Source organism: Callorhinus ursinus, unplaced genomic scaffold (genome assembly GCF_003265705.2).
Source record: "Callorhinus ursinus isolate GAN/ISIS: 27379988/994484 unplaced genomic scaffold, GSC_fseal_2.0 scaffold101, whole genome shotgun sequence".
In the NCBI taxonomy this organism is placed as follows: Eukaryota; Metazoa; Chordata; class Mammalia; order Carnivora; family Otariidae; genus Callorhinus; species Callorhinus ursinus.
Window position 1 is genome coordinate 515660 of NW_027397163.1, and position 13908 is coordinate 529567.

At 45.9% G+C, this 13908-nt stretch overlaps 1 protein-coding gene across 14 annotated transcripts in view; it reads right to left on the reverse strand.

The window, feature by feature from the left end:
- Window positions 1-4006: 4006 nt before the first annotated feature.
- Window positions 4007-13908, reverse strand: part of LOC112806790 (uncharacterized) — a 909505-nt gene continuing 899603 nt past the window's right edge. For 13 of the 14 annotated variants that reach the window (XM_025849195.2, XM_073889084.1, XM_073889078.1 and 10 more), the window contains 3 exons: window positions 9568-9615; window positions 8328-8454; window positions 4007-5823 (listed from right to left, as the gene is read on the reverse strand). In XM_025849195.2, coding sequence (XP_025704980.1) covers window positions 4499-5823; window positions 8328-8454; window positions 9568-9576 — 1461 coding nt within the window. In that variant the 5' untranslated portion in view covers window positions 9577-9615 and the 3' untranslated portion in view covers window positions 4007-4498. The remainder of the gene's footprint in view (window positions 5824-8327; window positions 8455-9567; window positions 9616-13908) is intronic. The other variant, XM_073889073.1, reaches the window with a different exon arrangement.

The following is a 13908-nucleotide window of genomic DNA, read 5'->3' on the forward strand; positions in this document are numbered from 1 at the left end:
GTGTGTCTGTTAGGTCTACTTGGGGCTGTAGTGTACTCTTTTATTTTTTCGTTATTTTTAAATAGATTGATTTATAAGTGTGTGGCAGAGGGAGAGAGAATCCTTAAGCAGACTCCCTGCTCAGTGTGGAGCCTGATGTTGGGCTCAATCCCACAACTCTTGAGATCATGACCTGAGCCAAAACCAATAGTCAGATGCTTAACCGACTGAGACACCCAGGTGTGGGTCTTCTCTATTTTTTCAAATCAATCTCTCGTCCAGATGTTCTAACCATGATTTAAAGTGGGGGTACTGAAATCTTTAACTATGACTGCAGAATTATTTCTCTTTTCATTTGTCAATGTTCATGTATTTTGAGGTTCCTTTGGTGTGTATATACTTGGTATATGAATTTTATTAATATATGATGTCCTTGTTTCCTGTAAAAGTTTTAGACTTTCAAGGCTTCAGCCTGTTTTGTCTGATTAATGTAGCCACTCTAGCTATCTAAAGGACAAGGAAGGAATTCAGGTTTATGAAGCTATTTTCTTAATAATTACCATGGGGATAACTGACATCCTAAATTTATAACAATCTATTTGAACTGATCCCAACCTCGAATCAGTAACAGAGACACTGTGCTCCCACCCAGCTCTTACCCAATTCCTGCTTATCGTGGTCAGTTACAGCTTTGTATAGTTTGTGCCCATTAACACGGGCTGGTCATTTCTTACGCATTTATCCTTTAAATCATGTAGGAAATAAGAGGGATGATAAACAAAAGGCCTATCACACACTGGCTTTTATACTTACCTGTGTAGTGACTATTTCTTTGTATGTCTTCAAGTTATGGTTGAAGGTCCTTTCATTTCACCCTGAAGGACTCCCTTCGGCATTTCTTGTAGGGCAGATCTGTTAGCGAGCCACTCCTTTACCTTTTGTCTTAATTTCTCTCGTTTTTGAAGGACGGTTTTGACAGATAAAGAATTCTTGATTGGAAACCTTTCCTTTCAGCACCTTATCATCCCTCCCTGCCATGAGATCTCATGAAGACTTGCAACAACTTTTAGACATATCCTTAATGATAATGTCTCATGCTCATATATTTGAGAAGGGAATCATCAATTAATGCATCACTGAGGCTCAATAAAACTCATTTGTTCAACAGACATCTCTTGACTGCCTACAATGTACATGGTGCTTGCTGTTCAAAGGGGTTAGGAGTCAGAGGTGAACAAGCCAAAAAGGGTCACAGGATTCAAGAACTCACTCAAACAGATAGCACAGACAATAAACCAGTGAACCAGAAGAAACTTCAGTTCTGGATATGCACCAGAAGCAAACGAATAGTGATTTAACAGAGCTGCATGAAGATGCTTTAAACCTTATTCTCTCAAAAACTGAGCCTGAAGCAAGGATTATGTACTGACACGTTGATGGGCAGCAAGAAAAAACTTGTCAGAACTCTGATGCCAGAGTGACAACCACTGGGAGATTACAGTCTTCAAAACGAGATTAAGAAAACAGTCCAAAGAAAGCAGAGTTTGAAGGTTTTTAATGTTGTAATGGTGGAACAAAGGAGGCCTTTGTCGTAAAGGGAATGGAGGTCAGATGTAGAGGATGAAATGCTGGGATGGGACTGGCTACCAGGCAAAAAATGGAAACCCTGGTTGAATGGCACGATACTGGGAACTTTGGCAATTTTCAGGCAAGCTGTGCAAGCACTAGAAGAATCTGAACTGCATGCAGGATGCTAACAAAGTAATACAGTGTGCTGGAGGCCAAGAAAGGAGGCCCACTTTCAGATGACACTTAGAAAGTATAAAGTATGGTGTTAGAAATTACAGAGGACATTCAGACAGCATATGCTTCTAACCTCTTGATGGACTAGTGGAGAACATGAACCGTTCTGTGTAAATTGGAAGTTGCAGGCAATTTTATGACAAACTCTGGAGTGCTAGTAAAGAGAAAAGGAGGCCAGGCCCAGGTTGCAGCATGCCACTCTTGACCTCAACTCTTGGATTTATGGACCTCCCTCCATCCCCAGATCCAGTGTTGTACTGCTCTTTGTAAGGGTAATTTTAAAATTGATGAGGGATAGAAGAGCTGAGATGCTGCCTCCACCCACCCCACCCACTCCTACACAGACCAGCAGGGGGGCGGTTGGCCTCTCCGGAATCCATGCCTTCATCCGGTTGCAGGAATGTTCTCCTGGCCTGGTGTGGACAGCTGCTGACTCTGCCTGCCCGGTATCCGGTCACTGTTCACGAGAGCCCCTGATGTTAAAATCCCCCAGCCCCACCCCCCGTCTGTGAGCCTTAGGCGAGCTCCAGCATGGTTATAAGGCTTAGCTGGCACCTGAGATGTTTCCAATCCACCCTGCCATGGGCAGAGTTTTCAGGATAGACTCATGAACCAGCCAGTCAGCAAGACTCCATTCTGCAAAAGCTGTGGAAGTGTTTGGGAGATTTCTTCTAGCCGGTACTGCAAGTCCTAGGTATGACAGAACCTAGTGTGGTCAGGACCACCGTGTGCAGCCTCAGCATAAAAGCTACCCTAAGAAAGCAGAGGCCAAACTCAAGGCAGATCTTGACGTTTTACGTGAGCCAGGGTCCACCTGCGGCTAAAACGGAGTGATTCCTCTGCACAAGTCAATTTTTATTCTCCCCACCCTACTCCCTTCGGCTACTTTGAATTAGGTTTTCGCTCCTTGAACCAGGAGTCTTGACAGATAGACGCTCTTCCCATTTCCTCCTGTGGATTGCCCCTGTGCATCCAGGCAGTGCTCACCCGAGGCCTGCAGAGTACTGCCTCTCCCCCTGGGGCTTCCAGTTCGTCAGTGTTTTCTCCACTGTGACTCGTGTTCCTCTTTATGGCCCCCCCAACTACCCTTCCAGTTCTGCCCCCTCACGGCCCTCCCCCATCATACCCCTCCCCTTGCCCTCGCCCCTCCCCCTCCTCATTTATTGAGGACAGCACCCACCCACACCTGTAGTCTGTGGATACTGGCACCCCAACTCTTGAGGCAAACCACACGGAAGCCCTACTTTGAGCCCCGACTCTGGCTCCCGTGGGCCTTTGCAGGACGCTCCTCTGTGCTCTAACTGCACTTCCAGCCCAGTGCCAAGGCTCTCTTCAGTCTCCCAGGCCACACTCATGAGCCTTCAAGTCTTCCAGCTCTTGAAGGCTCCCTGGACTCTCCTTTTCTTCAGTCTCCCAGGACCTGTCTGAGCACTAGCCATTCCTCCCCCAGCTTCTCCGCTCACTCTTGTGAGCTCCGGTCCTTTCCACAAAAGGACCCACTCACTTCCCTCCAGGACTGACCACTTGAGATGGCTTGGGCCCCTCCTAAGTCTAACTGCTGCCTCAACCCTTCCAGGACTGGATCCCGGGCTCCGGCCCCTCCCCCAGGACACAGTCACTCGCCCTCCTCAAGCATCACCTCTTTGCCCTTGCTGCAGGACCTCCAGGATCTGGCCGAGGTCCCGTGTGCTGGCCCCATTCCTTCCTGAACGGGTCGCATGTGACCACCCAACAAAGTACAAGGCTCATACGTGATTTTAATGTTAGCTATTCTAGTGATTGTCTAGCGAAACCGCATGGTGGTTTTACTTTGCGTTTCCTACTTGCTCACTGACCATTTGGCCGTCTTCTCTTGTAAGTGCTTATTTAAGTCCCCTCACCCCTTTAAAACGGACTTATTACTGATTTGGGGGATTCTGTTTTCTACGTGAGTCCTTTACCTGGTGCGTGGAGAGTAAGTATTACTTCTCCCAGTGTGCCTCTTGCTTTTTTTCAGTCTTCATGGTGTCACTTGATGAACAGAACTTTGTACTTTCGACAGAGTCCAACATATAAACCTTCTATTTTATGTTTAGCGTCTTCTGTGTACTAAGAAACACCGTCCACCCGGGGCTGTGACCATAATCTCCTGTATTTTCTTCTACGAGCCTGACCGTCTTTTCTAATTCTTTGTACCCACAGGGAGTACTCCTGTAGGAATTCACTAAGAGCAGCACTAACGGTAAGGATGGTAAGAACAACAGCAGCTAATATTTATTGAGCTTACACAACGTTCCAGATACACCTCCAGAGAGTTTACATGTACCAAACTCAGTCACCACAATAGCAGTATTAGATAGGTGTGATTATCCCCATTTCACACACAACACACAGGGGTAACAGGTCATTTCCCCAGTGTGTCACAGGAGGAAAGAGGTGGGATGGTGATGGTTAACAGGGAGGGTGTGTACCACGGCGAGAGGATTTCCCACATATGTTACACCAGTTATTCCCTAGAACAAATCTGAGGTGAGACGGAGCTCAAATGGTAGCGGGAGGCTTCTATCCACTCATTAAACCAATTCGGCAAAACGAAAAAACAAGTCTACATTGAGTGTGTTGTGATCACTAAGATAAAGTGATTTCTCCATTCTCCAAATTTGTCTGGAGCATGACTATTCTGAGATGCTTATAAGCAGGAGAGTGACCAGTGAAGGCTTTCTTATGTTAAACTGTATCATGGATTTTCCTTGTGCTGTGGAAGGAATGAATGTTGTATAGAAGCTTCTGCACCTTCTTTTTGTTCAATAGGTTTTCCGGCAGTGTGAACTCTCTGGTGGTTCACGTGGTTACATGCCTTCCCACATTCCTTACACTCAAAGGATTTCTCGCCAGTGTGAATTTTCTGGTGCTGTGTAAGTTGATGGCCATGACTAAAGGCCTTCCCACACTCTTTACATTCATACGGTTTCTCCCCTGTATGAATCCTCTCGTGTTTAACAAGGCTTGACCCATAGATGAAGGCCTTCCCACACTCCTTGCATTTGTAAGGCGTTTCACCAGTGTGGATTCTCTCATGCTGGGTGAGGTGGTAGCCACAATTAAAGGCCTTCCCACATTCTGTGCACTTATACGGCTTCTCACCGGTATGAATTCTCTCATGTTTAACAAGGCTTGAACCCCAGCGAAAGGCCTTCCCACACTCCTTACACTCGTGAGGTTTCTCACCAGTGTGGATTTTCTGATGCTGAGTGAGATAATTGACTCGAGTAAAGGCCTTCCCACATTCCTGGCATTCATAGGGCTTCTCACCAGTATGAATTCTCTTGTGCTGAACGAGGCTCGAGCCACAGATGAAGGCCTTCCCACAGTCCTTACATTCATAGGGCTTCTCACCACTGTGAATTCTCTTGTGCTGCAGGAGTTTATACACACGGCTGAAGGTCTTGCCACAGTCTTTGCATTCATAGTCTTTCTCCCCAGTGTGAAACCTCTGATGCTGAGTGAGCTCGTCACCACGTCTAAAGGCCTTCCCGCAGTCCTTACATTCATAGGGTTTCTCACCCGTATGGATTCTCTTATGAATGACGAGGCTTGAACCCCACCTGAAGGCCTTCCCACAGTCCTTACATTCATAGGGTTTCTCACCAGTGTGGATTTTCTGATGCTGAGTGAGTTGATTACCCCAACGAAAGGCCTTTTTACAGTCCTTACATTCGTAGGGTTTCTCACCCGTGTGAATTTTCTGATGCTGAGTGAGCTGGTAGCCACGACTAAAGGCCTTCCCACATTCCTTACATTCATAGGAATTCTCCCTAGTATGAAGTCTCTGATGTGGTCTAACAGAGGTATTTTCTCTACAAGTGGGCGTTTTCTCACAGTTGATTACCATTTGACTGAAACAGCCCTCTTGAGGGCCCCGTGGTCCTTCAAACTCACCTTCACACATCCAGTCAAGGCCAAGGGATTTACTTTTTCCATCTGAGTTCCATTTGGATAAATTTATTTCATAAATGCCCTTTTCTGTAGGTAAACTCTTGGTCCCATATGGTGACTCTAAATCTGGAAAAAAATAACATTTTGTTTCCTTTTAAGGAAACTGAAAACACAAACGAATCTAACCCCAAACCAAAAACTTCTCCAACAGAAATAAAACTTCTCCAGGAGAACAAACACGAATCACCTAGGCTCCTGTTAAATGTACAGTCTGCTTCCGGCACCACAATACTTAATGAGGAAACACCAGGGGCACTCCTGCTAAAGTCAGACAAGGAAAAGGAACTGCGTCTTAGCCCTACTATTTCCCATCACCTGACACAACTAAGCAAAAAGCAAATGGGGGGGCAGATCTCAAAGCTAAAGACGGAAAAGGGCACAATTTGCAGATGATGTGATGCCATACCTGGGAAACCCAGGAAAATCAAATATAGAACAAATGTGAAAAACAAGAATATACAGCTGATTACCTGGGTATAAAATTAATATTCTTAAATTAATATATATGTCAGTCATATAATGAAAAGTGATTCTGGACAAAAAGACCCATCATCAAAGGCGATAAAAGGGACAATGTGTAGGATTAACTGTAACAAACACGGTAAACGCCTGTGAGGGAATGTTTAGGAGGATCTGACCATCAGTGAGGACGCTAACTCCAACGGGCTGCAAAACCTGCAACATGCTTAAATTCACGAGTTCGTAATGATGCTAGGAAGTGTTAGATGATCAGCTTTGGAGCATGCTGGCCAACCAGCCCTTTATTATGAGAACTAATAATTTTTCCCTTCAAAATGTTTTTATCCACGATGAACAGTGTCACTACATGGCCAACCAGCCAACGGAGCACAGTTTCTCCATAAAGCATTAGTAGAGCAAACAAATAAAGGAGAGACAGAAGATCGCCATGGTGAATGCCCACTGAGCAGTGGATCTAGGCACTGAGCGTCAGTGAGCCATACCGGATAACATCTTGTGATATTAGAACGTAACAGCACCCAGGAAGAAGTATTAGCGAAAATTAGATAAAAGGAAAAAAGCATTCGAAGCTAGGATGCCAACGAACTTGCAGGAGCTACAAAGGGCACGGGGTCACATTATCTATACCCCTGCTACTCAAGGTGTGGTCCCCGGACCAGCAGCATCAGCAGCATGTGAAGCAGGAGCAAAATAGGAGACCAGTGGGAGGGAACGGGGCAAAGATCAGGTTCACGGTGGTGACTTCTTCCCCAGAAGCTGTCCATGGCCTTCTTAGGGAGCTTTCCACGCCCCGGGGTACGCCTGCCCCCCGCCTTGCCTGGCTGCTTACTGCAGCGGTGGCTTGTCCCAGCCAGACTCTCCTCTGTACTGTCCTCCCTCGCCACCATCACGGCTCTTTCCTTTGCTCCTCAGCAAGTCACATCTGGCTTAGAAATAGAAGGTCCTGCTTTCGAAAAAAGAAATGCCACCTGGTGCAGAATTTAAAAAAAAAATTATATGCTCAAAAATTCATTGTAGGGGCATCTGGGTGGCTCAGTCAGTTAAGTGTCTGCCCTTGGCTCAGGTCGTGATCTCCAGGTCTTGGGATCGAGCCCCAGGTCAGGCTCTCTGCTCAGCGGGGAGTCTGCTTCTCCCTCTCCCTGCACTGCCCCCGTCGTGCTCTCTCTCAAATGAATAAATAAAGTCTTAAAAAAAAAAAAAAAAAAACCTTTGATGGAGACTTAGTCAAATTTATGACAAGCTGAAAGTCAATATGATAAGACTTCAGAAAAGAGAAAGGATTAAAGAGCAGGAAACCTGATAGGAAAGGTCTTATTTTAAACTTCCGAGGGCCTTACCCGTGGAGGCAGGTACAAGAGGGTAGGTGACAGTGTGCATTCTTGGTTCGGCCTCCCCTGTCGGATCAAGTCACTCCGTGCCTGAGTATACTCACCTACAAATTAGACTTAGCGATCGTGCCTACCTCAAAAACTGGTGGGATTAAGGTGAAGTGTACTTGCTCACACACACAGTGCTGCCAATGCCTGGTACAGGGTGAGCACAACATTAGCCGTTACTATTATGGCTGTCATTTCTCTAACAGAGAGACAAGACATAACCGGAGACATTGACAAGATGTCATCCAACGTGTAACTCAGAATTCAGGAATTGTAACTTTCAACCTCACTCCAGGTACAATGCTTGCTTTGGTTTTACGTGAATGCTGTCCATTCAATCCACATCAAATGCAGGCTGGTTTACTGAAGGCAATCAAGTTCCCTGAAGGGGGGTCCCCAGAGAACCACAGGCCATCAGCAGCAGTCTGGGCATGAACATACTATCACAGTATGAAGTTCAGCTCTTTGAGGATGGGTGTGAAATCAACAGCCCAGAATCTGAATCCACCCTTTGGTCACTAAGGAGGAGAGACGATTACGGGAAGGGCCAGACAAAGGTGGGAAGGGGGCGAGGAGATGAAGGTGCGTGACGCCCATTTTAGATGTGACAAGGCTCAAGACACTTCTTGAGAAGAAGAAGAAATTCATTTCTTGGAAGTCAGTCCTGACATTCCCAGTGGAGGGAGCTGACATTCCAGGGGGCAGGCAACTCACCCAGGGAGACCAGGTTACTGTAGTTCTCCAACATCACATCCCAGTACAGGTCCCTCTGCGTGGAGTCCAGGCATGCCCACTCCTCCTGAGAGAAGTCGATGGCTACATCTGAGAATGTCACCAAACCCTGAAAACACAAACCCACACATCCCGGAGATGAAGGACGGCACAAAAAGGGCTCTTCTGCTCTGGGTTGGGCTGGACACGGCAGCAGACCACAGGCCTGTGACATGCAGAGGGCACAGTGGGGACTGTGACTGAGCAGAACTCCTAATGCTCCTCAAGAGCCCGCTACCTGGTAACATCTTGGCAAGTGTGGATGCCTGTGGCACCTTTTCCATCCTTCAAGGGAAGGAAAATGCCTAGGGTTTTGTTTCTGTTGTGTGAAGTGAGATCTTTTATTTTTGAAACTAGGGTTTACGTGTCTGAATGTTCTCAGCCTCAAGGTCATCATTTTGCCAAGGTTTTAAGCAGTCTTCTATGTAACGACAAAAGCATTTTCTTATTCCATCATAGGGATGAACTGGACTTCATTCTTACAGTTGTACACTTAGGTAAAACCAAACATCTAAGGTTTTCCCCAGTTCTGGGGGTGTATGATCACCTGGGACTTACATACTGAGTGACCTTCTTACCCATTACGACCTACCACCCCTGCCTTTTCTCTGCTTCTGATTTAGGATACTGGTGTCAAATGATGTGGTTGCACACAGAGGTCTGGAGGGTCTGCTCGACAACACGCACCCCTTAGATCACCTAGTAACATCATGGCCTCTCAGTGCTCTGGCCCCAACCACACCCCTATCCAATCCCAAGAGCCTCATGGAGCTGACACAGAGACCAAACAACGTGAGCATTCCCTCCTCTCTGCCTGGGAAAAACATCCGTGGAGAACAGCAGGGAGTTTTAGTTTTTGCGTGTGGTCAAATGGGACCACCATCTGCAACTCATAAGCCACACACGTGACTCAAGTATTTCTCTCAAAGGACTCTCCACCCCCACTGCTCCAGCATTACTCTTGACAAGGTGAGCACAGAGGAGAACCTGAATCCCCAGCTCAGTGGTGAAGTGGGCATTAGCCACACAGGTGGGCACAGGGCTATACGGCACTGTTGTTCGCCGGAACAGGAAGAACCAGGCAGTGGGTAATTATATGGCAGGAGGCTTCAGGATAATTCACAAAAATAGCCACAAGACCTAAATATCACATTTCAAGAAGGAAAGAGAAATACATACTTACGTGCGCCATAGTTTTAGAATCAAGAACTGATCAGTCCTCTTGGGGTTTCTTTTACCAAAGACACAAAATCCACAGAAGCCAGAGATATACGAGAAAAAAAGAGGCATTAAAATAAGTGCACCTTGGTCCCAAAATGACTTCATACAAGCTTCTTGCTCCTCCATCTTTGCTTCCAAACCCCCCCACCCTAGCCGTTTCCTCCTCCCCAACACGCACACATCAACGTGACACATGGGAGAGGATGAAGAGGGATCTGGACAAAAGGGAAAAAAGCTCTCCCTGAAGCCCTATGGAACCCAGCTGTGCGCACAGAAGAGTTTTTATTTATTTGTTTTTGCCTTGAAGTCAGACCTTTCATCTGTCATTTCTCCGTATGACTTAAAAAAAATTTTTTTTTAAAGTAGGCTCTATCCCCCACATTGGGCTTGAACTCATGACCCTAAGATCGAGAGCCCCTCAACACAGTTTCTTTAACTGAAGTATGCGGACACATGATGTCATGTTAGTGTCAGGCGTACAACACGGCGATCCCACAAGTCTGTACGTTATGCTGTGTGCACCACAGGGGCACTGCCACCTGTCACCACACATGCTCTCACAGTACCACGGACTATGTTCCCTATGCTGTGACTTTCTTCCCCGTGACTCACTCCATAACTGGAAGCCTGGGCCTCCCTCCCCTCTGGCAACTATGTTAGTCTGTTCTCTGGATTTATGGGTTTGTTTCTGTTTGTTTGTTCATATGCTTTATTATTTAGTTAAGTCAAGTCATATGGTTTTTCTCTTTCTCTTTTCATTTAGCCTAATATTCTCTAGGTGCATCCATCTTGTTGCAAATGGCAAGATCTCCTTCTTTTTTGTCTTTTGCCCCCAACTTCTAAGAGGTAATCTACATTGTACCTGATAGGAACGTCTTTGTTTTGGGTGAAGCTGGCCATCCCCAACCAGTCTTAGGGTGGGAACTGGCTACACCAAGAAGACCAACCAGGTGATTCAGGGTGGGTGCTTTGGGTCATGGGGTATCAACTGGCCTGGGGATTGAGATTAACATGGGGACAATGAGTCAGTCATGTCTGGACGATCAGTCATTCAATCAATCAACTGTGCCTATGTGCTGAAGCCGCAGTGGAAACTCTGGGCCTCGAAGCTCAGGTGAGCTTCCCTAGCTGGCGATACTCTATGCATGTTGTCCTATCGTGACGCCGACAGAGCATCCAGTCCTAACTCCAGGGGGAGAGGACACTGGAAGCTCCATGTTGGGGACACTCCTGGACACTAGCTTATGTGCTTGTTTCCCTGGCTGGTTAATCTGCATCCTCTCCCTGTAATTACCTGGAACTGTGAGTAGAATGGCTCTCAGTGAGTTCTAGGAATCCTTCTGGTCCTGAGGGTGGTTTCAGGAAAGTCCTGAACATGGATTTGGGTGTCAGAACTGAAGGTGATCTCGTGTGGATACTGTGGTCCCAAACCTCTCAGTCTGGCTAACTCTGGGCAGGTGCACTGTGATTCTGGACCTGAGATGGGGTGCGTTTAGGATGCTTGGTCTGATGCTGAGCAACATCCCACTCCCTCTAGCCACACCACCCAGGGTGAAGAGGGGCTGCACCATCCAAACTTGAACCTCTCCTGGCCTCTAGGTAGGGTGAGGTTGGTCAAAACATGGCAGATGGACAGGGTGGAGAAGCAAAGGCCCAGGCAACATTCAGCGCCCTGCGCCCAGAAAAGCTCACTGCAGAAATACATGCAGAGTATTGATGTAAAAGAGTCAAGGATCATGAAATGTTTGAAGAAATCCTTACAAGACAGTAACACTTCAGATACACTGTCAGCAGAGAAATCAGGCTACCAAAACAGGATACAACAATACACTTGTAAAATTCTATATACGAACATATGTGTCTATGTATACATACACACAGGATGCACGTATATAGGATACGTGTGTGTGTGTATATATATATAGAGAGAGAGAGAAGAGACACATACAGACAGAAGCAAACCATAACATCAACAGATAGATAGATCCCTTGTGCAGAAAGAGTAATGAGCAGGTTTGAAACTGCTTGCAAGACTGGCCCTTAGCTGGACTTCCAGAAGGTCCCCGCTGTTCCCTAACTGACAAGAGTGGCTCACTGCTCTTCAACTGTTTGTATAAAAGATGTGGTTTATACTGCTGGGCGCTTGCTTGCCTCTGGGAGTCTGGAATTTTGGTATGTGCCAGAGAGAGGGTGTCTGTGTGACTGACCGCTGATAAAAACCCTGGCCTCCTTGGCCCAGATGAGCTTCCCTGGTGGACAAGGCTTTGCATGTGTTGCTGTAACTTGCTGCTGAAGGAATTAAGCATGCCTTGTGTGGACTGCACTGGGAAAGTGCCCTGGGAAGCGTGTGTCTGGTTTCCTCCTGATGTCATCCGTCTTCTGCGCCTCTCCCTCTGCTGATGGTGCTGTGTGTCCTTTCATTGTAATAAATCCTGGCCTGGAAAAGGACTATGTGGTGAATCCTGTGAGTCCACCTAGACAATCACAGAACCTGGTGGCGGTCCTGGTGATTCTGACACACCTCTGACCTTGATTTTCTTTTTTAAATATACCTCACTGGGTGTGTAACAAGAGCCAGGCTTTGGCCTGACATATGTATGTGTGTGTGTTTATTTCTTTTCAATTCATAAATGACAGACTCTCAGAGAAACTTCTCTTTAAACAGTTTCCTTTTGAGGTACCTTTGCATTATTTTATACACAACCTTTGTTTCTTTTTGCTTAATACCTAAACTAACTCTTTGATGTCTACCTATACCCACATATGTCAGGGCACTGACTGGAAAAATGACTAAGATTCCAAGGGACAACCTGTACATATTGACAGCTATCTTGGTGGGAGGGTGAACTTGACTTCTGAGCTTGTCCTTCCAGCCATGGTGTCCTGTGGAATGCTAAACCACCTGACCCTGTTAGTCTTCACTTTGTGTCAACGTCATTAGAGAAAACATGTTAAGGTATAAAACTTAGAAAACAAATTCCATTGTATGCCACACAGAGCCCATGTGTTCAGAATTATCTGGTCATAACCTGACAACAGTGGCCACAGTAAGAATGATGTCCCCTTCCCAGCACCTCTCAGGGCACAATCACCTAGAAGTCTCTACAGGCCTTGACCGCAGGCTGCCCTGGGCTTCCATCCAGTTTCCCTTTCTGGCTGCCTCATAAGCAATGTGCAGGTAACAATGTCCTCTTAGTCATCTGCTGTTCCAAATACTCCTATCATACTGTAAGCACTTAACAGAAGTATAGTTTTGATGCAGTATTCTGCTTTTTGAAACTTATCCCAAGGAAATAGGTACAGCAGTGCACAAATATATATACCAGAATGTTCAAGGGCTATGTTCCAAAAATTTTGAGATAAGTGTAGATTCACATGCAGTTGTAAGAAATAATACAGCGGGATCCTGTACCCTTTACCCAGTTACCCCAATGGTAATACATCACAAATCTGTAGTACAATATAACCACCAGGACATTGATACTGATGTAATCCATCAATTTTATTCAGATTTTCCAGAGAATCATTTTAAAAAATGAAAAAAACAAGTAGAAATATCTCATGGTAGAGGACAGAGTAAATAAATTATGATCCAATTATGGTCTGCTATAATGGCATCCAATATACTTACTAATAATGACACTGATTTATACTATTTGAGAAAGAAATTTAAGCTGAATTACTAAGTGAAGAAAGTAGGTTTAATAATGTATGCATAATCTGGGAGGAGAGCTCTTGATCAAAGTAAGAGTAAGGCTCTGTGGTCTGACTTTCAGGATTCAGGATGTGAATTTTATTTTTTTAAGATTTTTTATTTATTTGACAGAGACACAGCGAGAGAGGGAACACAAGCAGGGGGAGCGGGAGAGGGAGAAGCAGGCCTCCCGCGGAGCAGGGAGCCCGATGCGGGGCTCGATCCCAGGACCCTGGGCTCACGACCGGAGCCGAAGGCAGACGCCCAATGCCGGAGCCCCCCCGGCGCCCCTCAGGATGTAAATCTGAGCTCTGACCATTACTAACCTCACACTGTCTGCTCCCCACAGGTAAGACTGGGGTAGAAAGAGTACCTGCCGGTAAAACTGCATCAAACTTTTCTTAGGAAGATAATCTACATAAAACACAACAATATTAACAGTTACTTAATACAAGTTAGCAGTTATGATTGAAAATCAGTAACACTACACAACCCTTAATCTGATTTTATAGAAAAAACTCAAGCCTGCCTTTTCCTTTCTTCTTGTGATTCTCACACCTGCTGTCTATATAATCCACACTAACTAAAAACTTTCAGAGACTCTTAAAA